This window comes from Pezoporus occidentalis, unplaced genomic scaffold (genome assembly GCF_034315485.1).
Source record: "Pezoporus occidentalis ecotype Australia unplaced genomic scaffold, CSIRO_AGI_Poc_V1 ctg83, whole genome shotgun sequence".
Classification (NCBI taxonomy): Eukaryota; Metazoa; Chordata; class Aves; order Psittaciformes; family Psittacidae; genus Pezoporus; species Pezoporus occidentalis.
This window is the reverse complement of record NW_026916192.1, coordinates 1,435,475-1,461,384: the sequence shown is the minus strand read 5'-3', so window position 1 is coordinate 1,461,384 and position 25,910 is coordinate 1,435,475. Positions and strand designations below refer to the sequence as shown.

Below are 25,910 nucleotides of genomic sequence, written 5' to 3'. Positions count from 1 at the left end.
TGATCAAGATCCTTTGCATTAGGTACTCCTCTTAAAAACTTACTCAGGAAACAAATGTAGAGGTGATTTCCTAGGAGGTAGGTTTGAGATTGGCAGGAACAGAAGGACTTGATGGGCATGAGGAAGACGAATATGGTTTCTGTGCCATATAACCTGAATCTTTAGCCTCACATACTAATGGCAGATGTAGATCCATAGTGTGAACGTGCATGTGGACTAACTATCCCTGGAAAACCCAGTGGCTCTCAGAGTAGAACTAAATCTGGAAACAGAAATTGTTGCTATGGTTGGTTGGTGGTTTTAATCCTCATGTAGAACAGCTAGAGGCAAGGTATGCTCAGGGTGCTGTAGGTTGTACAGCCACGTAGTAAATCAGAACGGAAGAGTAGGAGCAAAGACCCAGCCAGTACATGTTAGAGTGTAAGAATGGAGCAGAGCATCCATTGATAATTCCCTATTATTCTCTACTGCTTTGGGACTTCTTGAGCTAGAAGCCACGTTTGTTTAATTCTCCAGTCCCAAATATTGTCTAAGTGAGATCAAAACACACAAAATCTTTGGCATCTACAGCATCCTGTGGCTGTGTGTTCTGGATCTTAAGCACAAGTCTGACAGTAAATGATGTTTGCTTCTGATATGTACGTACTGTATAGTGTCAAAAATGAAATATTAAAATTTATTTAGGTTTTGGGGTAGTGAATTTCTCTTGGGTGCAAAACGCGATGAAATTCATATTAATATTTGGCTTTGGTTTTGTGTTTTTTTTCCCCCCTCTCCTCAAGGGTGCCAAATGCCTGACACTTTGAATTCATGGTTTCTAGTAGCCCAGCTTCATGTCTGGTAAGTGAAAAATAATCTAGTAGTATAACTGTTGTCAGGAAAAAGAGTGATATGTACCTTAACGGGGGGAAAAGTGGGCTCCATGGTTCCTGATAATAGTGGTCATATTCAAATTACTCATTCCTGAATTTTAGCAGATCTCTACTAAAGAACAAAGTGAGCCATACAGAAGCTAACATCTCAAAAGTCCTCAGGAGTGGAATGATTTCTGCCATAAGTTTTCTAAAAGCCTTCTCAGCCCATGTGGAAAAACCTTAGTCGGGTGTTTTAGGAAAAGTTTAAACTTAAATTTATGTAAAATTTGTGGTGATTGAAATTGCTGCTCGTCAGAAGCATTTAACAAATTATAGCACTGGCATTTATTCCTGCACCTCTGAAACGTACATGCAGGTTGGTGAATGCCAACTTGCCTACCTGTAAAAGTATTTAACACCTTAAACATGAAGTTTTTTCGTTTTTTTTTTATTTGTGAAAATAGTAGCCAAAAAAATCAGGTTTTCAGCTAGCATTACATCCTTGTAAAGGTCAGAGGGATGCACAAGGGAGTAGAGTAATTTTTGTGAAGTGCCAGATCTTTCAGGAGACTGAAGTCCATAGACTTGGGTTCAGCTATCCAAAGGCTGAAAGGAAGTTTGTACTGAAATAGCTGCACTTAAGCAGAGGCTCCTTATTTCCTTGTCTCCTTTTTTCCCCTTTCCCTCCTTTTCATTTCCTTTCTTCTCTGTATATTGAAAGATGGGACAGCTCATTTCAGTAAAGAATGAATAAATTAGCAGAACTGTTGACATTATAATCAGTTAGCGATGTGGAATGAAGCAAGGAAGACCCTCAAAATTGGCAGCTTGTGTACTTCTTCCTGTTCCATGTGGGAAAAAGGCTTTAAAAAGTTAATAAATAAGGTAATTGTTCATATTGATATTTGGAAAATGACTAAAATAAATACTCAAACCCAAACTTTTAAGTATCTGGGGGGAAAACAGGGAGGGATAACATGAATATGCAAAGAACACCCTGGGTTTTTATTCACATAGTCATGATTTTGCATAGACAGGAAAATATACCCTGTGATACACAGCATCAAGAAGTATAATATGGCAGCACACCTAAACTGCATGGCACTGAGCCACCTCACAGCAGTTGACAGAGTGGTGTCAGCTACCACTTCTGGTGTTAAATCAGTCTGCTGGCACTGTGGGAATACCAACAGGAGCAATTGTAGCAGAGGCTGTTATGGGAAGCTGCTAGATCTCATCTGAGATGGGTCAACTTAGAGAAGCTCCTGTTCCTTTTCAGGCATCCTTTCATATGGTTTTCTTCTAACATAATCTCGCTGCATAACTGCATAAATTACCCAACCCAGCAAATTTCAGGTAGATTTCCAAAGATAGTTTGGAATAATTTTGCTTTCATGGTTTGATGAAGATGAGTCAGTATTTGACTAAGCTACAGAACAGATTCTGTAGTGAAACAATAAAATGTTTCACACTGTGGTGATCAAGTTGAAAGGTTTATAGTTTTTAGAGTCTGTGTCTTTTAAACCTCAGACAGCAGGTGTAGTAACAAACTACCGAATTCTCAAATAAACTGCAATATTCCATGATCTCACCCATGGTACTGCAGAACAGCTCTGTGACAGCACTGTGCATCCAAACACAGCTGCCTTTTAGGCTTCACGGGTAGCAGGCATTACTCTGAACACCGCTTCAGCCCTGCTCATCAGTGACCAATTGTTAGCTGTTGGTCTGCGCACTGCTCTCCTCCTGCTGCACCACCACTGAAGGCAGACTGGATAGGAACCAGTATTGATGCTGGGAGGAGAGGAGCTTTTCTTGCCAAGCCACTCTTACTTTTCTCCCCCACATCCCTCCGAGCTTGCATATTCAGCAAGAGAAGTATAAAAATGCTTTTCTTAGCCCCAGATTAATCTCTTAAACTTGAGTCATTTTGACCTGTTAAAAGAGTGGATAAAAATTTGGAGCAGAGTAACTCTTACTAATTAACTTTTTCATGCAGCTCAGTTACGAAAATGCACGAGAGGAACAAAGGTTTTGAAATGGGTGGAAGTAAAACACAAGTTTTACGCTCTTTGTCCATTTATTTTGTGGACTGATAACTGGACAGTTGTTCTCTGAGTTCTGGAGCACTGTTTTAGGAGGAAGCATTGTTGTCTTTCTAGGAGCAAGTTGAGGATTAATTTCCTGATACCATCCTAGTTGTACTGGATTGCTGGGACAGTGGTGCTACTGGACAGGTACCAAGTCATCACCGCCACAATATAAACCTTGGGAATCCTTACACAGCTTTGTTTGCTACAGCCTTCTCTGACTGCCGACCTTCTCTACCCAGAGTGTCTCAGTCATTCTACTGTTGAGTATCACTGGGTCTACTTACTATGTCCCAGTCCCTCTCTCCTGTCTTCTGACCTCATTCCCCCTGGCTTGTGTTGGAGTCCTAGCTGTCTCTTTTATGGCCGGTGTCATTTTCAGCAGTTCTCCATCTAGAAATCAGATTCTGGTCTGTGGGCTTTTCTTCTTTCAAGTTGGGTATTTCGGTTGAATGGCCCTTGTATGGGACTTCAATGTATGGTTCTAACAGAAAAAATAATACAGGGCTAATGCAGTTTTTGTTACCTTCAGCTTTTTTTGTCTCTGACCCATAACTGGCAAGAAGTTTTGCTTTCTTTGCAGGTTAAAAAATATCTTCCTTTTACTAATCAGTAGACAAGATAGAATCCGTCATAAAGACTGGCATCTGTCCTTTTACAGGTCAGCTCAACAGACAAGCTTCAAGCATTTGATTCTCCCTCTTGAGCTGGCATTCGCAGATCACCAGATACTTCTAATGGCTGTAGGGAGGCCCAGATCTTATGTGCACTGAAGAAATGAACAGATTAGAAAAAAATCATCATTTTTATGTGCTGACTCTGGTGGCACATTCACTATTGTTAGTATTCAACTCCTTCAGAGTGGCCCCTAGCAGTTTTGCTCTATTGTTTTCACATAAGCTGTGAGAAGAATTTCCTGTGAGCAGTTTCCCACCTGTAGCATGTCTCTGTGCAAAGGAGTGATTTCTTCCAGCTCCAGTGTTTGAGCATCACCTTGTCTACAGTCAGTCGTGAACAGGCAGTTCTGACTCAAACCCCAGGAGTTAGTGAGGTGGAGAAGGTGGACCTGGGGACGGAATGGGGCTGGTCTCCTGACTCATGGAAGGATTAACTGCTATTTCAGTTCATGCTGTTTACGGATGTTGTAAAAGAAGCCAAATACGATTTCATATTTATTTTTTTAACAGAACAGCAGCAATGAATTTCAAGTGGCTTTAATGCTTAAAAAAGGAAACCAACTCAACCTGGTATTCTCATTAGGGTCTCACAATGCACTTACTAACTTGTGAGTTCTTGTAGGATGTACTGTGTGTAGGGGTTTTGACAAGTGGTTGGATGTGCATCCAAAGGCCCTTGTAGTTGAAATAATTTAGGACATTGCTAATGTGAATTTAGGTGAAGTCTGTAACTTTCTTAGGCTTTCACACCTTGGCTAGTTCAGGCTCTTACAGCACTTTAGTGTACCAAGCTGAATTACAGCTGGCTTGTAGCCTAGGATTAGACAAGGCGTTTGTTCCTGCTCCAAAGAGTGATGTGTTATTAAGGCTGAGGAATTTAGGTTGCAGTACTGTTAACTAGATTACAGTACTGTCAGCAAGAATAGTCTGCTGTCACTCTTCTGGCTGCATTGGCCAAAATCCAGCAGGTACAAGCAGATCTCTAAGTGCAGAATAGAAAAGTTTGTGATAGTTTATTTAAATAAATGAATCTATGTGTATTTTTTTTCCTGATCACAGTACCACATACTGCAAGGAGAATCTTAAATGAGTTGAAATATATTTAATTTACTCTTTACATTTGAATTAAAACTAGAAAGTATGAACTTGGTGTTTGTGTTCTTGCAGGATGTGTCTGGTTCGAATGAAGCAGGAGGGTCGCACGGGAAAATACATGTGTCGCTATATAGTTCACTGCATGTGGGAGGATGTGGAGCAGCGTGGTAAGGTGATGGGGGTAAGTCATCTTTGGTGTTGATAATCTTGATGGTTCACATCTTTCAGTAATTCTGTAACTTTGCATGTTTTAGAATAATGCCAGAGTCAACCTGTAGCTGCTTTATTTCTGTATTAGCTTAAGCTGATACATGTAGCCCTTACTCCTGAACATGCATTCTTGCAGCTCTACTGCCTGTTGTCTTGAGCCATTGACCTTGTTTCTTAAACTGCACTGGCCTGGATGAAGATACTGATTTCTCTGAAAGTAACTAATTTTCCATGTGGTTTGCCATATGATTGCAGAAATGAATGCTGCTATAACAGAAGGGGCATTTGTGGACAGGAATAATGCATCAGCTGAGGTAGGGAGAAAAATGGTGCCAAATGTATAACTGTAAATTAAGTAATTCCAGCAGACCTTTGAGTTTCCTCTGTGTATAGGATGATGAGTAAAAGGAAAGTTAAGGGACAAGGTTTTATTGTAACATTATTGTAACTAGTCATTAGTTTAGTTTTCATTTTGAATTTGTAGTATCCCTGGTCTTTGTCATGAAAGAAGCATCTTGAGGAGAACAGGTCCAAGGTTCATTCGCAAGTTTGAAGGAAGTACAAGGTTGGGGGTTTTTGGCCCAGTCTGAGAAGGGTTATGCTAGCAAGTTGTAATGGTCATTTCTGGCCTTAAAGTCTCTGGGTGTGTTTCTTCAGCCTTGTGCTGGTGATAGTATTCAGAGAAGACAGTGCAGAGTCAGGAAGAAAATTAACTCTGCCAGCCAAAACCAGGACAAAGTAGGAGATAGTTGATGATTTTCATAGCCCCAGTATCACAGTGGTGACAGGAGACCTGGTACAGGTCTCTTGAGGATGCTTTGGTAAACTTCAAGGGAAAAAAAGATAGTGCTTTGCAGTCAGTTCTTTGTAAAGGGAAGCCCAGGGTTTCCATTTCTGCAAACTACATCTTCCATTGCTCCCTAAAATTCCCCAAAGAGTAAAAACAACCCCAAACACCAGTGTCCTTATGTTTTTATCCAGTCTGGCACCTCAAATGTAAGTACATGCATATTATAATGACACGGTCGCTGTATGATGCAACTGCAAGGAGATCTTAAGTTGTTTGAATGCCATTCATTCTTTGCCTTGGCAGGTTAGACATCTTTTCAGTTTATCCTTGAATTTCAATTTCACAATCTTTGTTTGTAATAACAAGCATGCTTAGTTTGCAATAGTATAATTCCTGTAATATACTTTGGACAGTAACCTAGTGTTCACATAGCTTTTATGTGGCAATAGCTGATGCTTAAAAGAAATATATCCACATTTAAAGGCTTGATCTCAAAACCAGTTACACCTGTGTGTATATTTAATATAGTTTAGCTGCACAGAGGCCCATTGATTACAATAAGACTCCTTGTGAGAGAATGTGAACTCCTGAGGTAACAGCAAACTAGACTGAGCACTAAGGGTGTGTATGAAAGTATAGTGACCTTTCCGAGACTGTAAACTTGGAAATGAGGACTGTTCCCTCCCCATTGTGTTTGGCAGGCGCAGGGCTTTCAGAATCTTAGTGATATTTTTTTTCATCTTTTAATTATTCCTAATCTTTCAGTTATTATTTCTGTCAAGATGAATGAACTTTTTTGTCTCTTTAGTAGTATTTATTGTATGTTAATATACTGATGTTTGAACAGGTTAGCTGTTCCCTCGCTCCTTATCACTGCTTTATTCTCCCTCCTTGGTATTAGTGATCCTGGCTTAATACACCACTTCACACAGGCTTCTGCATGGACAGTTCCTGTTTCTTCCATCCTTATTCAATCTTCTTCACTTACTTCCTTCGCCTTCACATAGATGTGAGATAGAGTTCAAATAGGGTATATCTCAGGTTTAGCAGTTGCATGGAGTTTTAAGTGATACGTAAAGGACAGTTACCCTCGGTGTTAGGTTCTACTTGCTAATCTTGATGTATTTGTCAGTGTTCAAGGCCAGGTTGGAACTGGTCTAGCGGTAGGTGTCCCTGCCTATTGCAGGGGTTGGAACTGGATGACTTAGGGTTCTTTCCAACCTTGGCCATTCTATGATTCTGTAATGCTATTTATCACTAATGGTTCTGTTAAAATGAAGCTGAAGTAATGAAAAAGGGTTTGTGGGCTGATCGAGGTATATGTGTATTTATTTTCAGTAATTTAGTCCTGCAGTCAGTATATATTCTACCTCCAAAAGAAGACATATAAATATATCCAGTTAAGAATAATAGATAAAAAGATGACATTAATATTCCTCTGTTAATGCTTTCAAATTTCAGAATCTGAGCTTTTCTCAGAAGTAAGTTAAATGGAAAGAAACTTTACTAAATACTATTAGGGCTCTAAGTTATCATCTGCATAGCACCTAAGAGGCTAGGAAATGCCACTCCCTGCTATTTTCTCATGCAAGGTATCAAAGGTCAATATTTAACTCTGATTGGTACATTCCTGTATTGTGGTATAAGTGACAGAGCACCTGTATGAAACTCCTGGTTGGATGCAGTTAGTTTAATTTGTTGACAAACCTGCAGTTCTTCAGCTTGTTTCCATATCTAGCAACAACTCCAATGCTTGATGCAGAAAATGGGTACTATATTTCTGAATTGATACTGATGGTTTATTAAAATATACCATCTGCTCTTGAATACACAAGTTCATTGGAGCCGAAAGTGACAGAATGTGAAGCATTTTAACTACTCATTTACATCAGCTCCAGCTCCAAAGGGAGTTTGTATTATTTCAAAACCTGGTTGTTAAAAGTGCTGAGATCTAAATCTTAGCTACAAAGTTTTGGGACCTGTTAGCCTGAGCTCCTTCAGCACTCCTGAATGTCGGCAAGAGTCAGAAACCCAAACTTGACACAGCTGTAAAAACACAGCGAGAGCCTGTGGCCTCAGCAAATTCTACTGGTGCAGGCATATTTCAGATATAAATTTTACTCTGCTGTCCCTAGTACTAATGAAGTCAGTTTCTTTGGGTGGGTTTGCAGCCAGGTGTGTCCAGTTCTGTGGCTAACCAGTGCTCTTTACTTAATTTTTCCACTAGTGACATTTCTATCAAACTTTAAAAACAAACAGAAAAATTGGCTTGGTGCAATGGCTCAAAGTGTTAATAGTAACATTAGGCTGGGTAAAAGACTTCCTTTGGATCCTACTTTGCCAGAGATCTCCACCTCGTGGCTTGCAGGGCATGGATTTGTACTGTGCAAACTGGCAGCTGCCTCATCACTTTGTGAAGGGAATTCACTTAGAAATTGCTGCTATTTGTCTTCCTAACAGAGTTCTTCAACTTGAGTATTAACCTCACTGACCTGAGTATTGTGTTTTAGTAACTGTGTACATAAAAGCACTTGCTACAAGTTTAAGTGTATTTTAATACCCTTAACTGAAGCTGCAGAGTTGAGCAGAGAGACTTGAAGGTGCTGGACTACGCTGGAACAAGATTTGAGCCGATAATGGGACAGTGTAGATATAAGGTTAAAAAGGACAACCAACCCCAACCTAACCAAACACCAAAAACCAGCACCCTTTCCCCACCCCCCTCCTCCTCCTCCAAGAACCCCATTCTGATACTCCTGGGTGCAAATCCAGTGCTTAGAAAGATCCATTGGGCTTTATTCAAATACTTCTAAATTGTTGTAGGCTCATTTTCACAGTGTTATTCTTGTGTTTTGTGGTATTCATGGTCTAGGGAGAGGCGTCCCTGCCCGTGGCAGGGGGGTTGGAACTAGATTATCTTAAGGTCCTTTCCAGCCCAAACCAGTCTGTGATTCTGCTTCTGAAATGAGTATGTTTTTTTCAGTGCAAAAGAACAATTCATTTTGCAACCATACATGTTCTAAAAGCTGCAAAAGAGATAAGAACTCTGTCAAGTCCAGAGTGCCAAACCTGGTTTAATTTATCTTAATCTCACTTCCCTGTGCTCCCACCGGACCACTTAGACCCCTGCCCCCTTTTTTTCCAGGAACACATCTAGGTGTCTTTTGAATTTGTTTATTGGCTCTGCTGTGTATAGCACAATACAGTCTTTGTTATACTTTTAGCTAGAGCTGTTTATATACAGTGACCCGTAATTTGCTCAGTTACATTGGTGAACATCTGAAGTAATGCCATCAGAACCAATAATGTGGTTCACATCAGTGTAATCAAGAGCAGAATTGAGCTCTGTGAACTTAAACACCATTTTCTTTCTTCACAATTGGAAGACTTCAGGGGATTAAAAAATGCCATTTTACCTTACAGTAGCTACAGAACTTCCTAGCCTTGTTATAGCGCAGTTTAAGCTATTATGTAGACACTTTTAACTAAAGACTCAGAAATCAGAGTGAGACAAGGGAAATTGTTGAATGGCTTTGGAAGATGAGATGGCAGGATGTAAATTTTAAAATAGAACTTGATCTTTGAACGACCTGAACTATTGCAGTCGCTTCACCTGCGGTGGGAAGCTGCTGTACTTGAATACTGGGGGGGGAAGGAGGTCCTTTTCAGGCCTGTATCTAAATTCTGATGGGAAGCACAGAGTCAATTTGGGGTGCACAGGACAGAAACTACATTATCATGGGAGAGGTGGCAGTCTTCAAGGCCAGGTTAGACAGAGCCTTGGGTAACATGGTCTAGGGTGAGATGTCTCTGCCCATGGCAGAGGGTTGGAACTGGATGATCTTAAAGTCCTTTCCAGCCCAAATCATTCCATGATTCTAAGGCTCTGAGCTGGGGCAAATGGAGAGCGTGTGCAGTGTTCTGGCAGTGCAGTGAGGGGGGAGTTGAGATGGACAGAATGTACTGAAGCAAAACATTATGGAGGAGGTAGTGATTTTGTTTGAGGAAACCAATTGGGATATAAGAGGATAGTGTTTAGTACAGTTGAAAAGGGTTTTAAAAACCCTATAAAACTTAAAGAGGAAAAGTTTTAGTTTCAAATGATTTATGTATCTTTGGAAATGTATAATTTGGACATCCTTAAGGGGAAAAATGATACGAATTTTTAAATGACTATTTAGAAAACATTTTGTGTAAAATCTCACCAGTTTCTAGTGTTCTGTTTTTTAGAAAAGAAGCAAAACTTTCTGAAGTAGAGATACAAAAATGTTGCATGTGGTTTTGTGTCTTTTTTGTTTGTTTGTTTGCTTACTGGGATACCAGATGTTGTATGATTTGTTTTAACTGAACTTAGTGTTTTATGAACAGCACAAAAGAAATAATTTGTCAATCCTTGATCCTTTCTCAAAGAGCTCAAAAGCTCCCAGCAAGTTTCCAGTATTTTGCCATTTCATAAATAAATAATGTCAGGTACTGTTCCAGAGTAAATTGGATGCATTTGATTCTGGAAATCTTAATAATTTAAATATGCAGGAAAATACATGTGTATAGGATGTTACCTTGAAATACCCTGACCATGATAATGTCTGGAATAAACAGGATGCATGGTGATGCAAATTCAGCCTTCCCAGGGCATGGTTTGAAATAGGGGTCTCTCTCATGTTATTTTCATGTAGTTGTTCTAGAACCAGCACCCACAGAAATTACACCACCTGGCTGTATGAAATACAGGCATGTTTGGGATCTGCCAAGGATGCCTACTGTTGAAATCAAGGTATAATATATGCTTGGGTTCTTTTCAGCTGGCCTGCCCCAGTTTTCTGTCGAGTCTGGCATTAAAAAATCCATTTAAATTTCCCAGATGTGTTGGATCCTGTTACTGTAAGGTCGTATCCTTGGTCTGCTTTGTGCCTGCAAGAAGTACACTGGAAGCTCCCTTATAGCACCTTGTCTAGAAATCTCTTTCTCGTTAATCCCCATGTTCATGTGAGACCTGTGGGACTCGCATGCCAAAGTCGATTTTACCATGCAGTGCCTGTAGGTGTTAAGAGCTGCCCTGTGTCCTTCAAACTCTCCAGAGCATAGTGTAGTTTCCAAAATTCAGATGTTAAACAATGAAATTACTGCATAATTTTTGTGTTGACAGTATAGAGATGGTGTGGGAAACAGGGAAATGATCCTTAGGGAGCCCACTGCAGGCTCCAGGCTCAGTGAGAATGGGTAGCATTGATGTTGTCACACGTGTTTCTTTGGTTATCACTTATGATCCAGTTTCTGATTTGCCTGCAGACAGTTAGGGTTAAGTTACATGTTGTTATGATACATATTTTTGACTTCTACATTATCAGCTTGCCATCCTTTTGGAGTTTGCCCCAGAATTCCTCAACCGAGCTCAGCTGGTCTGCTTGGCTAAGCCTTTTGAGACTCTTGGGAGCAAAGTATCTCAGGTTGTGGTTGTAGTTCTTTCTTGACAACTCCAAGCTGCTGTAGTGAAAACATGAATGCACTTTTAAGCTCCTTTGTAAATACCGAAAAAAGACCAAGGCCAGATTCTTTTCTAAGTCAGAGTAATCAAACCATTGTGAGGTTCTGAGTTGTTCCCAATACATTTTAATCATACTGTTGCTTGTGCTTTTCACTGCTGGTAGAGTGTCACTTATATCTTTCACTTCCTCTTCAGGAGTGAATAATTCAACTCTTCTTTATGGCTTTGGTGCCTGCCTGTCTTGGAAGTCAACAGCATGAACATCAGTTAAGGTTCTGATACAATGCAGGGGTGCTGTGGGGGTTTATTTGGTAGTTGGGATCTCCTCTCTTTATTTTGAGGAAGGATGAATAAGCTTGTTTCATTGCTTTGTTTCCAAGAATAAAATGTGAGTGCAGCTTTACAGGCTAAATTGTGATTGTTCCCAGGAAAGAGGCACAGTGTGCAAGACAAAATCATTTCTCTCTTTCCTCTGTGACAGCCAAGGCGTTCAGGCTAATAGGTTCTTCATCAAGGTTATATGTGTAAAGCTATGGTATTTAGTAATGAGTCTTGTTCTCTCCTAGTCCTGCTGCCCGGTTAGAAGAGCATGAATAAATGATAATGATCAGGAAGTGCAAATGCAATACATTCAATGATTCCAATGCTCACTTTCATGCTTGCCTGCTTTCATTTCTTTTACTAGTTCAGTATAAGCAGCAGCATGTGATCCTTTTGTACACATCTAGGCAAGCCACTGTGTTCTTCTGTTTTCCATTGTGATTTAGGAATCTCAATAGATTCTTTCTATTCCCTTGTCTGTTGTTGTGTCTTCCTCTTCTGTTTGTAGTCATGCAGAGCACTTGCTGTATCTCTGCCTGTATTAACTTGTTAATTATCATTTCACTTCTCTAGGAACTTGAATGTTGTTGTTTCTGTATTCAAAGGGCAGGAAATAATACAGAAGGCTAAAAGATTTGACCAAAATAGCAGCATACCTGGTCTTAGAGATTGTTATTTGTTGCTAGCAAACCATACATCACGCTTATTTGTAAGTTGCTCAGATGGCCTTCACAAGTACGTGAAAAGGGAGACTCGGCTACCGGTGTAGATCTCAAGAATGGAAGATGGGGTCAATACAGCCTTGATATATGTGAAATGAGCAACACTGGTCTGAATTGGTTTTCACATGACTTGGGCGTGGACTCCATAACAGCAAATACATGTGCTAGGTAACAGAAGGCTGGCAGGCGTGTGAATCATCAGTGGTTTTAGGGGCTGTCACCTGAACTATACAGTCATTTGTCTCCTTCATTCTGGAAGTGCTGGCAGTTCCTTCTGGCTGTGGATGCTATTTGAAGACTTCATTTTTTAAAAGTGAGGAAATGGCAGAGACCCTGTAATTGCTGGAATTCCATGACTAAAGCCCCAGAGGACAGAGCCATGAGGAGCTCGAAATAATGTGTCTCATTGAGAGCATCATAAATTTGCCCTTTTGTATTTCCTGGTGTATTATGTACTTGCAAGGGGGAAGATGGCCCATATGTAGGCTTAGTCTGTGCTATTTGGGAAACAGTGTGTAAGGAAATTTTGGGCTTCTTAAACTCCTTGCCTGTGCTTTTAGTATCTTCTGGAAGTTTATTTATTCACAGCAGCATCAAGTCTGAATGAAATACAGAAGTAAGATGGAAAAGTCCCAGTATCTTACCATGCAGCTTTTTCATGCTTTGCTTTCCTCCTTTGCCTTTTACTTGAGGGCAGAACTAGGGTAGAGAAATAATTCTTGCTCGCTTCTGAAAGGTCACAGTAATAAAGAAACTCTTGTTAACATCAGAGTATATGGCAGGCAGGAGTTTTCACAGTCTGGCATTGTTTATTTTACCAGCAATTTGGAACCTTCTGCACTCTTAAAATATTGGCAAGAAAATATTTAACTGTTAACTATTCTGTGGCATGTGTGTGTTTGAAGCCCTGGGGAGGAGGAGTGCTTGGGGAAATCGGGGTTTTCTCAGTTTCTGATTGAAACCAGAAGGTGCAGAATATTGGTAGAAGGTGAAAGCAATGTGACTTCAAATTAGAATTCTACCCAAATGTGGAACTGATGGGAGAATGTCACACAGGTCATGTAGGAACAGGGCTCCGCTAGGAAATAGTGGCAAGTCTGATGGAGCAAACACAAATCAGCCAGTCTGCGAGGCACTGCAGGAATGAGTGTGAAAGTGAGATAGTAAGAGTGAGGATTTGCATTTATCCTGGTCTTATTCACTGGAGAAAAGTTGTAGCAGGGCTAGGTGTTAGCATCAGGGATTAGGCTGGCTGATTGCAATGGAGTTGCTGATGGACTCTAGCAATTGTCACTTCATTTTGAAATGAAATAGCCTTTTTTGTGGAGAATTTTTTAGGAGAGGAGATGTGGCTTGCTTTTTTGGATGGGTGACTTGCTGTTCCTATCCAACAGAAACTTATTCTGGTCCCAGATTCTTGAAGAAGGAATTTTTAAATGATTTTTTTTTTTTTTTCCCTAGGGGGAGGATGATCTGTTTGGTATGAGCAGGATCATTCTTGCTCTTATTTTTACATAAAATGTAGCCTCATCCCCTGAGGTTACTAAAAGCTATGGTAAAGCAGTGTTCTTTATTTGCATTAGCATAGTTCAGGTGAAATTCCTACCAGGTCAGAGAAGTGACCTGATGACTGGTACCCAGGGTCATCTGAGGAGCTGTGGCTGTCTTGCTGTAAGTCAGGGCAGGAAGAAATACACGGGGAGAAGAGATACCAGTCAGTATCTGCAAAGACCAGCAAGAAGTGAACAAAACGGAACATTTTCTCATGTCAGATGAAGATCCAGTGTCCTATTTCTAGCAATGACCAGAGATATTTGGGAAAAAGTGTAAGAAGCAGGACTGTGGATCAGTATTGTCCATTTTCTTGCCATTCACTAACGAGTCACATGAGAGTTGTGTGGGGACCATCATATTTAGTATCTACTAACAGAATCCCCTTATGAATGTGCCTTTTTTACCCATTTCATATTTTTTGCTCTTTAATGTCCTGTGGCAATGACTTCTGGCAGTTCATTGTGTTGTATGAGAAAGTACTTTTATTTTTAAAGTATTATTTGATCATTTCACCAGCTTGTTTTCTACATATGTTTTTTATAAGAAACAGTGAGCAATAATTCATTACTTACCTGCTTGATGCCACTCATGATTTTACCTCTCTGTCATCTTCCTCCTCATTTTTTTTTGTGAATATAACTAGTGTTTCCTCATGTGTCTCATCGCCTTCACATCTTCTCTGTGTTTTCAGTTTATTTTGGATGTGTTCTGAGGTTAAAAGTAATAAATATCTACAGCATTTTATATGTGAGGACTCAAGGGATTTATGGCAGAATAGGGTTCCTCTTTTGTTCTATATTCCTTTTATAATAATTCCTAAAATGTATTAGGCTTTGTTCACTGCTACTTGTTGATCTGTATCTCTTTCAAGATCCATTTCTAGAATTGTAGCTGCTAAATGTGTGCACATTGTTCTAGTGTGTAGTGGTACCTTCATCAGCACTGGGTATTACTGGCCATCAGTATCTGTTGTTGTTCTTTTCATTTATTATTATATTTTCTACTGATTTGTACTTACCTGGTTCTGCTGAAATACTTTTCAAAGTGGATACCACCTTTCATGGCTTTGCAGTCCTATTAAATGTTATCTAATATGTTTTGTTTCATTTAATGCTTTATGATCCCAGGGATTTTGTTGCTCTTGACTTCTATTAAGTTATCTGAAGTCTTTCTATGGGCAGATCATATCACAGGGCACATGATGCGCTCAGAATCCTGAGGTGATGGAGCAGTGTGTATTCGCTGCCTCAGCCAGTGAAAAAAATGAGCCCCCAGATGGAACTAGCAGGAGGCAGTTTCAGAAGAAACAAAGAGGAGATGGTTCTCATTGTGGGTAGTAGACCAGGGTACTTGCTGAAGCATGTTGTGGATGCAGAAAGTTCACTGGAGAAGTTACTTGACATGGAAACCTGTTGAAGGTTACTATGGAAATAAAAATCAAGTGTTGAGGGTTGTCCTGGGCTCAACTTGGTTGGGAGAATACTTGGAGGAAGCATCAATCAGCTTGTAGTCTTTATACTTTTCAGTGTACCTGCCTACTGTTGAAGGCAAGATGCCATGTTTGGTGGACCCTTGGTCTGATCCAATGCAGTGTTTCTTGTGTGTGACTCTTCCTGACAGTTACTGAGGTTTCTCTCAGTAGAGAGATGGAGTTTTACAGGATTTGTCTAAGTGCTCATGGTGAATATCTACCTTAATCTTTTATCTTCACTGCTGTCAAGTGCCTCTTTTAAATTTGGTTGTGTGACTTCCTTTCAGTTTGTCAGCCTGAATTCTTGATTCTGGTGTGTTTAGAAACACGGCCATGATCAGTTTTAGGCATTTAGCAAGTAGTATTTTAGAGAAGCATTGCAGGAAAACTCTTCTACAGCAGCTCACTCTTACAGAGAGTCAGCAGGACTCGGTGGAGAGCTCAGAGGTTTGACGACTTTTCCTTGATCTTTCTCTTGAGAGGTTGTCAATGGACTCTGCCAGTCACATACTACAGAGAAAGATATATTTAATACAGTGAGGATTGTGCTGGGATCTACTCTGAATCTCTTACCTGTTCCCATGGCAGAGTTTCAAAATTAACAGACTACAAGATAGAAACCTGTCTCATTTCCTTGATACTAGCCAACTACGGGTGACCATCTGGTTCTGCTGGAATACGTAGCTAATGTTGTATAACTTGCTTTTGTCTGCTTCAAAGAAACATGCTCTAAGGAGTGTTATTGATGATTATGCAGTTGTTACGAAAGCAACAGAGCTTGCAGAAATTTCATGTTGCTTTTATGGATTGAAGATTACAGCAGGAACTGGTTCTGATGCAGTCTAACATGTAGTTTTCGTCTGGGTTAATGCTATGTCTGAAGAAGACTTTAAAGCCAATTCTCTGAATTTAATTCTCTACTGAGAGGCATTACAGAATTACTTACTTTGAATTAGAAAATTAGAGAATTTATCAGAAAAGTTAATATTCTAAGGTAGATGGGGACTCACCACTGTAGCCAGTTTGCAGACAACTGAGGAACAGAGTGATTAATAAGACTAAAAAATGAAGGTTGGAAAAATAATCTCTGCAGTATCTTTGTTGTTTCCCAACTCTGAGGTTGCCTGAAGGAGCTCTCCTTTTTGGCACTTTGCTACAGAGATATTTTTAATCTGTTTTATTAATTTAATCTTTTTGATCCTAGCTACAGTAATAATTATGTTATTGGAGGAAATAAAAGGGCTCTATGCAGGTTTTCCCATTTAACGTCATGTGCATTTATTAAGAGGGCAGCGAACCCTTTAAAAGCCCATATATAGCCACATGTGGTTATATATTATTTATAACTAACACAAACTATATATTATAAGTCATTCTTTCCAAATGCAGCTTGAGAGAAGGTGGTTAAAGAAGCCTAAATGTTTGAGGAGTGATATTTTTTATAATGAAAGATTTGTCCTGTATCTCCTTCGGGAAGTTCTGCTGATACTGAATTCTCCAGAAAGCAAAACCAGTGTCAGTAGGAGCCGTTGATGGTTATGGCAGCATGGCTAACAGAAGTCCTCAGAGTGGACTCAGTCATAACAAGTGTACTCTTACCTGTGTACCTCCTTTTGCACATGAGATGGATTAATTTTTACTGTGTCAGCATAAAACGCTACTTTGCTATTACAACTTCAGCCACTCCAGGGGTGCGCTGATGATGTAGTATCAGTGTGCCTAATGCAAGCATAACCTTAAAGACTCTAATCTTAATGTGCAAAGATGATTGTGCTGACACATCTGCTGTGTACAGGTACAGGAGCAATTACATTGTACAAAAGAGGTTTTTTATTCTTGCAGGAATGGTATAATGAGAATGAGGGGGTGGAAACTTAAGCCAGAAAATTCAAATCCAAAATGAGAGGCACATGTTCAACTGTGAGGGTGATATGCTTTAGCCAAACACAATTTACTGAGCATAGTACAGAGGGAACTCAGTGAAATGTAATGGTCTGTGATATGCAGAGGGTCAGGTTCTATGATCTAATCATTTCTTCTGGTTGAAATCTCTTCATAAAAAAATCTAGTTCAACCATAACTTGTGGCCTAAAGAGAGGAATTGCTGCATGAAATTCAACGACTAGCGCTTGTACAAGGTGCAGTTGGAAGTGCCCCTTCTGCCTTTATGGATGGATTAATGTGTTAAAGTAGCTTAAGGGTGCAACACATGTTGGCAAAAGCTATAACAGAAAAAAACTCCTGTTAAAGTGTTTTCAAATAGTGTAGCCTGTGGACATCACAGCTATGTCTACACTAGCATTTAGTGTGGTCTGTCAGGAACACATTTGTTGAGTGAAGCAGTTGATGATCCAATGTCCCTGCTCCACAGGGGTGATCTTTTTCTATGTGCTGGTTCTAAGCTGATCCCATGGGCTGGATGCCTCTTTGGAGATAGAATGCATTAGGGCAATGTTTTGCAATGCGTGCATGCTGAGACTTCTCTGCAGTATAAGCCAAAGCACAGGACGTGAGGGTAAGGAGGAGATTCATTACGAAAGAATACTCTTGATGCATCGAGAGGTATTGATATAGATTAATCCTATAGTAGTTTTCACTTTAAAGGCTGTGCCGATAGATATTTTCCAACATTTTTTCCAACATATTTTTCAGCAGTGTGCTCTTACTTTCCTAGAAATTCCTAGAATACCCCATCCCTGGAGAGGGGCTTTGGACAAGGGCCTGTAGGGACAGGGAGTGGCTTTAACCTGCCAGAGGGGAGATTGAGATGAGCTCTTAGGCAGAAGTTCTTCCCTGTGAGGGTGCTGAGGCGCTGGCACAGGGTGCCCAGAGAAGCTGTGGCTGCCCCATCTGTGGCAGTGTTCAAGGCCAGGTTGGACACAGGGGCTTGGAGCAAGCTGCTCTAGTGGAAGGTGTCCCTGACCATGGCAGGGCTTGAAACTCTATGAGCTTTAAGGTCCCTTGCAACCCAAACCACTCTGTGATTTTATGATTTTGTTAGAATCGAACCCTTAACTGACACTTGATACTGTAAATTGTCTGATATAGCAGAAGTCTCACCAGTTGGCTGTCAGATGATGTGTGTTGAACTCATTGAGGCTGAAGATGAGGTTTCTTAGTTTGGCATTATAATGCAAGTGCAGTAGTCATGTGCTGTAGTTGTCTTGCAGCAGAATGGGGCGTCATGGAGTCTTTCAGTGAAAAGTTGTGACATGTAGAAGGAAGCTAGGTTAGCTGTACATTCCCTTTTTCAAAAGGTCTTATAAATGTGAGATGTGCCAAAAATGTATTCATTGTTTTGAGCTAAGATAGTTCTGTGTGTCAATTTAGGAGATGGTATATACATTTATTCTGGTGACAGCTCCACAATGGGTTGTTCCAAAGAAGGCAAAAGGGCTCACTGCCTAGAAGAGCTCCAGATGTTACTGATTGTGGTGATGTTAGCAGTTAGTTGCTTGGAATTGTGTAGCAGGTTTTTTTCTTAGTAACAAATGGTGGAAGAGTCAGCAGAGTCAGAACCAACCAGATCCTGACCCTTGCCAGTGGTAAAAACATGAACAAGCTTGAAGAGAGGAATCATTTGCAATAAGTGCTGATTTAGATTTACTCACTTGCCCTGTTTCATAAACAATTTTTTCCTACAATGTTTGTGTTTAACCACTGCTGGTTGTATTCTTCAGAAATTGCAATATTCCTTTAAATGTAATTTTATTGCCTAAGATAGTGCTTCATCCCCAAAGTCATATTTTCTATTTTAAAATGGTTGTCTTTTAAGATGTATTTATTGCCATGTTTGTTTAACTTGGTTATCTCCTTCATCAGTCTATTTCTTGCTAACTTAAAGCTGCTCTTAGCTTTTAGTACAGAAAGCTGCTTCCCTGGGGATGTATAGTCCAGGACTTGTCTCTGTAATGGGACTATTTGTTTTCTTTGCCCCTTGCAGTTGCCTGCTGTAACATTTGTAGTATGTGTTAAGTAATCCTTGAGGTAACATTTTTATTATGTCATAAAAAGTGCGTGGCAAATATATAATAACTCATGGAATTTGTTTGTTTAAAATGGAAGGATAATTTATTGAGTGTGTTACATGAGACCTGCTCCCCCTTATTAGAGCTGTAGAAGTGCAGCTTATTTAGAAGTACGTTCTGTTGAGAAAAACCACGATCTCTGACATGCAGAGAAAGTTTGAGCATGGTTGGGTAGAAATGACATCATAGTTTATGTACTCCATAAAAATTTAATTAAGTCATTACAGAAGTTGCAGTCATCATTTAACCCTCTGATTTCTTACGGTTAGTTCTTTTTTTTCAACAGGCCGTAATAACAAGTCTCCCAATCTTGAGAGCCTGTAAAATAGCTGCATGAATTTTAATAGTTTATATTAATGGAAAAATATGAGTAACTGACATAAAAGGAATTTTCCTTGTGTTTGCACTATATGCATTTCTATAAAAATCAACAGATGAAAAAAGTCAGTGGTTTAATGGAAGACTATTTGAACGGGAGACTTGCTAGAGTGGCAAAAACTCGAAAAGCTGTTGCATAATTACAAAGGTGAGTACTGTTAAGGACACTAAGAAGCTGTTTAGGACATATGGTTCTTGCTTTTGTAAGTGTGACAAGCTGTGCACCAAAGACAGCAAGGATTATTCCGTACAGATCTGATGTCCTACCCCGTATTTCTGTTTGCTGTTTTCTTTTTTGTAAAACCCCTCTCGAAGATGCAGTCTCATATGTGAGTGGTGTGCAGGTATGGAGATAATTACCCTTGCCTTTTGAAGAGCATAGAATCACAGTGGTTTTGGTTTGAAGGGACCTTAAAGCTCATCCAGTTCCAGCCCCCTGCCACGGGCAGGGACACCTTCCACTAGAGCAGGTTGCTCCAAGCCCTGTCCAACCTGGCCCTGAGCACTGCCACGGATAGGGCAGCCACAGCTTCTCTGGGCAACCCATGCCAGTATTTTATCATGCTCACAGGGTGAGCTTCCTAGTATCTAACCTGTATGCAAGATCTGTAGAAAAGAAATGCTTAGTATTTCTTAGATCTCTCCCAGAAGTCAATATAAAGAAGCAGCTTTACCTGTCGATGCCCTCAGGAGAGGAGCTGTTTATTAAATCTTTTTTGTGGATCAAATTAAAAAGTACAGGCAAAAGGACTAAATAGTACATATGAGGGAGATGCATGTGAGGTATTTCAGCCATCACTTTGGACCAAGCTGTTGATCTCTCTTGGTTCTGGCTTAAGCTCCCAGGGGGTCAGTTCTGCAAGCTAATGGGTGGCTTAGGCCAAACCAGCAAATATTTAAGCAGCTGTTAAACTGAGTTAAAAGTCAGTGTGGAACTTGACTGAGTCATGCTTACAGCATAAGCAGAAGTACCTGAATCATCGCACACTCTGAAAGAAATTTAGTCATAGTAAAAAACTAGTACATCTGAGCTTCTAGTGAAATGCTGTAGAAACAGAATTCATGTCATTCCTGAATGAGGGAATCAGTATTGACAAGTGAGGAAGGAGTGGTGGTAGGGATGGTGCCTTCACCTTCAGTGTTACAGGACTTTCTCTGTGATAGCACATCCAGCTCTGGAGTCCATGGTTTAGAGGAAAAGTTGAAACCCCTCTGAGTTTCTAAGAATGAATCAAGGTCTGCAAGATCTGCTCAATAGTTGAAGTACAGAGGAGTCTTCATTATCTTAGCCTGTGCTGCCACTGAAAGGACAGCCTTGCCTTTGCTCCTTCCCCAGCTGCAGTTTTTCTCTGCTCATGTAGTTACATGTCAGTGCTGTTGGCTGAGGGGTTTTCTGCCATTCGTACATCCATAGTAACACTGATTTTCATGAAGTACTGAACTAACAGAGCTGTATTGTGTCTTGTTCTAAAATGTTTGACTGCACTAACATTGTTCCTTACAGCCAAATCCTAACCTATGTGGGCCAAGGCACTGTTTCTTGACTGCTCAGAATGAGACTGATACTATTTTGTCATCACCTCCTCTTTAGAGCCTATATAGATGGTTTTCTGGTTTATTTTTCAGATTAACTCTGTTGTTCTAAAGCAAGATATGAGAAGTATGGTAGAAAATTTCTATGCAGCTCTGTTTGGATATGATGAGGTAAGATGTTTTCAGAGAATGTGCAAGAACAAGTAGACCATCTAATTCACAATTGAATTAGATGGGCAATGCTCAGATGAAATACTGAATTACTGAATACTCAGATGGGCAAAACATTTGCCATACATATCTTTGGAGAAACGTTATGTTATGGAAGCAGACTTCAGAGTTACTGTGATCATCTTACACCTTGAATTAAAGTGCTTTTAAGAAGAAAGAAAGCAAGCTCATGACAAATTGATTTAAATAGTGGGACATGGAAAGAAGGATGTTCTTTATACTGCTTCACTGTCACTGCTTGACCATCAGTAGATCATTTCCTCCCTCTGAATCCTGTTGATCTCAGCTATGCTTTCAAAGCAAAGAGAGTATTTACAGGGAGTCTCTAAGAGAGGGTATTTTGAGGAAGCATCTCATAATATGGGAGGCAAAAACACCATTGTGACAAGTGTCTGCAGAGCTTTCAAGAAGATAATACATCATCTCTTTTAGTAGTTATTTATTTTTCTTGTGAGTGTTGCTCTTCAGATGGTCTTATTCACATGTGAAATTATTTTTATTGCTTGCATTATTAGTATCTTACAAATGTAAACTTTGTAGAGTTGTGGATAGTGTAATGGATGCAAGTCTTTAGTTTTAAGCATAGCCAAGATTTGTCTGCCTGTGTCTGTCATCTTTTCTCTTTTTGTTGACACTCTTTGGATAAAAAATGTCTAATTAAAGAAATGTTGACAGTTTTTATTTTTAACTGAATGTTTAAAATCCTCTCTCGCTTTGGCAAATGTGTCAGCAAAAGAGTGGATAGATGAGACTATGGTGATAACACCACATAACCTAAAAAGACAGTAAAAGTGGGAGGGAATTTAGACAAAAAGTGCTCATGGGTGTGATTCTTGTATAAGCCAAATTTAGTACTAGATTTAACTGGAAAAGTCTAGGTAGTTCTTGACCTGGAGGGCTTCTTTCTCATGTAGAATGCAAAATAGAAAAGCAAGGCAAAATAGCTAAGTCCTGAGTATGTTTCTGCGTCCTTCAGTTTTTCTTTTCCAAGTGCCATGACCTTCACCCAGTTCTGTGAGGTGGTGCTGTCTGCTCTGTAAGCCCAAAATTGTTAAGGTTAAGATTTCATGACATAGAAATGTACATTAGAAAAATACCCTAGGAGTACCCTGGCCCAGTTTGTTTTCCAAATTAACTTGCCAGAATATCTGTTACAGGCTGCTCTGTAAATTAATTTAAGGCTGGGATTGCTCTTCCTTTCTGGGAATGAGTGATGTTGATGCCTTTTCATATGTACAGCCCATAGCAGCTGTGGGCTTCGGGACAGCTAATATTGTCAGTTGCCAAGTAGAGTAATGGGGTTGTCTTGTGTTCAGACCCTCTTCACATGCAGATTTTAATCTTCCTCCGTGTTTTCTTTAGGGAATCCTGTCTGATGATCATGTTCTGGCAGCAGCTCTTTGGAGAAACCTCTTTAACAAGAACTGTGAGGACCCTCGGCATCTGGAGTTGCTTGTAGAGTACGTGCGCAAACAGGTACACTGCAGTTCACAGTGCAACTTCTCTACATTCTCCTGGTTAGAATATTAACTATTTTTATTGCTTGCATACTGTGTAGCTCAGTTCTCATAACTGATCTTTATATTCAGTGATTATTTTTAAGGAGAAAAAATGTAAAAATACAAAACCAGGCTGATATTTATTGCATTTTGATGAAAAACGTCTGCAGAGAAATACAGGGAATATTAAAAGCAATCTTGCTTATATTTTTCTGGACTCATGCTGTGGAGGGTTTGACAAAATATGTCAGAAATGGGCTGCAACTTGTAGAGTTATAATTGATGTTGCAGAGTTGGGATCCTCTTCATAATGAAATGGCATGCAGAGTTTGAAAGACTTCTGATGATATTTGTGGGAAATAAGTAAAAGAGGTTTTGTTTTCCAGAGTTATTACCTGGAAGAATCTCTACCAAGTAGTGTTTGACCTCTCAACCCTTGGGAGGTTTGTGAACCAGGTTTCTAGGAAATGTGGTAGGAGTGGGTACCAAGTAGGTACCAAAGACAGAAAAGGGCTGAGAGAGGTTCTGGAGGAAGAGTGTAGGCTGTTGGACAGGGAAATGAAGACCAGAACCTTCACACGAATGTTCTCTTTAGTGTTTCCAATGCTATATTCAGATAGAGATTTGAAAAGAAAATATTTCAGTGTGTGTCTGAGAAAATGGTATGGGAAGTAAAGGGTTGAACTTCGTAAGGGATGCTTTTGGAATGCCAGAGGGCTTCTCAGGAGGTTCAGTCAACATAATGCTTAAGGTTGCTGATGGTTAACATCAGTGAGGTGAAGGAAAGTTTAAAAGTGAAGATTGGCAGGGAGCAAACGTAAAATTGTGTACTTTAGGACAGTTTGCTGCCAAATGGGAATTTCTTGCACTTCTGTACAGGCAAACAAAGAATAGGACAGAAGCTGTCAGAAGTTCAGTAGGAAACAGTGATCATGCAGGTGAATGTGGCACACTGGGGAAGAATCAGCACTGCTTCTTGTGAATACAGATCATTCCTGTAGACAACTCTAAAGTGGTGCACTTGAGAAAAACATTCCCAGCTTTATGTATATATCGATGAGCTGTGAACTGTCTGTTACCACACAGGAATGAGTCCTTGAGATTGCAATTATCAAAATGTCAGCACAGCACTCTGTAGTGTTTAAAAAAAAGAAGTGAAGCAAATGCTCAGAATTACTTAGAAAGGAATAGAGAGTAAAATAGTGTTTTCATGCCACTTCTTAAATGATCAGATAGTACCCTTGTAATCTTGAATAATGTGTATGGATTGGGTTCTGACCATGAAAACTGAGATGAGGAAGGCTAAGAGAAGAGCAGTAAGGAGGACATGAAATAGCTTCTCCATTAGCAATGAATAGGATTCCCTGCCTAAAAAACAGCTGAGGAAGAATATGAGCCAGCTTTGGGAACTCTTGAAGGCATGTGAAAGGTGAGCAAGGAAAGGCTGTTTACTGATACAGGAATGTAGAGACATAACATTGCCATGGGTTATTTGGAATGCTCCAGTGGCATGTGGGTTCCAAAGCCACTGGCAGGGGCTATGGAAGATTAACCTGTACACAGCTATTAAATCCACAACAACCACTTCAGGCTCAAAATTCCTGAACTAACAGATCTTGAGAGGAAAGACAAATAAACAAGGAGAATAACATTGTATGCATGAATTGTACTTAACTGGGGAATCTGATGACTGTCAGAAACAGGATATAGTGCTTAGGTGGCTATTTGGTCTGACCCGCTGTGACCATCAGTGTATTCCTTCCTCTGTTGAGAAACTCCTTGTCAGATTATCTTTGGTTCCCAGTCAGCATTGTGTACCAGGTCTTTCCCATAGCTTCTTGCTGAACCTGTCTTCAACAGCAGCTATTAGGGGTTACCAGAGAAGACTATAGTAACAGGGCAAGCATCTGTACTTGGAGGGTCAGCTCTCCTGGCAACCAGTGTTCACAGACTTCCTGAGCCAGAGATGGTGGTTTTATCGTTTGCTATCTCTCAATGCACTTCCTCTCCTTTCCCCCTTTACAGTGTCCTGTGGCAGTAAGTTAACCCTGTGTTGTGTGACAAGAGGGGTCTCTTTATTTTGCTTACATTGCACCTTGAAATTTAATTTGATCCCAAGTATTTCTTGTGTTGCAAGAATGAGCGTTCATTCCATGTTCCCTCCACCTCTTGGGCTTTCATATTACAAATCTCAAGCGTTCCCTGCTGGTCAGGCTTCTTTTTTTCTATCATGCAAAGCCTCAGTCTGTGTGAAACCACTTCTATAAGAGCACTCCAGGTAGATGATGGTACTGTCAGTGTGTCACCTGAATTAAGTGCTGGGGAGATAAAATGACTCATGTTAGCTTTGTGTGGCTTCTCTTTGTCCTGTTGCCAAACTTTCAGAAGAAGCATTAGGTAAGGTATTAGTAGAAGACCTTACGCAGTTAACTCAAGTGGATCTGCAGATACTTATCTCAGCCTTTCCCTAACTCTTAAGACTGAAATATATTAAATTATCTTTTCAGGTCTCACACAAATGACAAAGCATGTTAAAATCTCCTTTTTGTGCTTCATTTCTGGAGCCTGTTTGTGTAGCACTTAAGGGGTGATGGGGCACCTTGCACTAACTCCTTGTCCTTGCAGGTGCAGCACCTGGATGCGCTGAGCGGGGAGGACCTGCTGCTGACGGGTGAGGTGAGCTGGCGGCCACTTGTGGAGAGCAACGCCCGCAGCATCCTCAAGCCCCTTTCCCCTGTTTACAATGATGAAGGACTCTGAGTGCCTGACATCGCTATCAGATTGTCAGATCAGCTTGGGAAGCATGCTTGAAATGGGACTGGGCTGAGGCTGTGGAGTCAGGAGGAAAATCTGCTGTTGGAAAAGCAGTATTTAATTAGATATCCTACCCATGGTGCCTCAGTACCAGACCGGACAGCCATGCTTTTCTGACTGTTCACCTGCAAATAAATGCTAGTTCATTTGAGAACCTC

General features: G+C 40.2%; 1 protein-coding gene across 2 annotated transcripts in view; it reads left to right on the top strand.

Annotated features, from left to right (window-relative positions):
- Positions 1 to 25,910, top strand: part of LOC134156238 (ubiquinol-cytochrome-c reductase complex assembly factor 1) — a 38,670-nt gene extending 12,760 nt beyond the window's left edge. For both annotated transcript variants that reach the window (XM_062604135.1, XM_062604134.1), the window contains 5 exons: positions 783 to 840; positions 4,789 to 4,897; positions 21,302 to 21,379; positions 22,802 to 22,915; positions 25,564 to 25,910. In XM_062604135.1, coding sequence (XP_062460119.1) covers positions 783 to 840; positions 4,789 to 4,897; positions 21,302 to 21,379; positions 22,802 to 22,915; positions 25,564 to 25,698 — 494 coding nt within the window. In that variant the 3' untranslated portion in view covers positions 25,699 to 25,910. The remainder of the gene's footprint in view (positions 1 to 782; positions 841 to 4,788; positions 4,898 to 21,301; positions 21,380 to 22,801; positions 22,916 to 25,563) is intronic.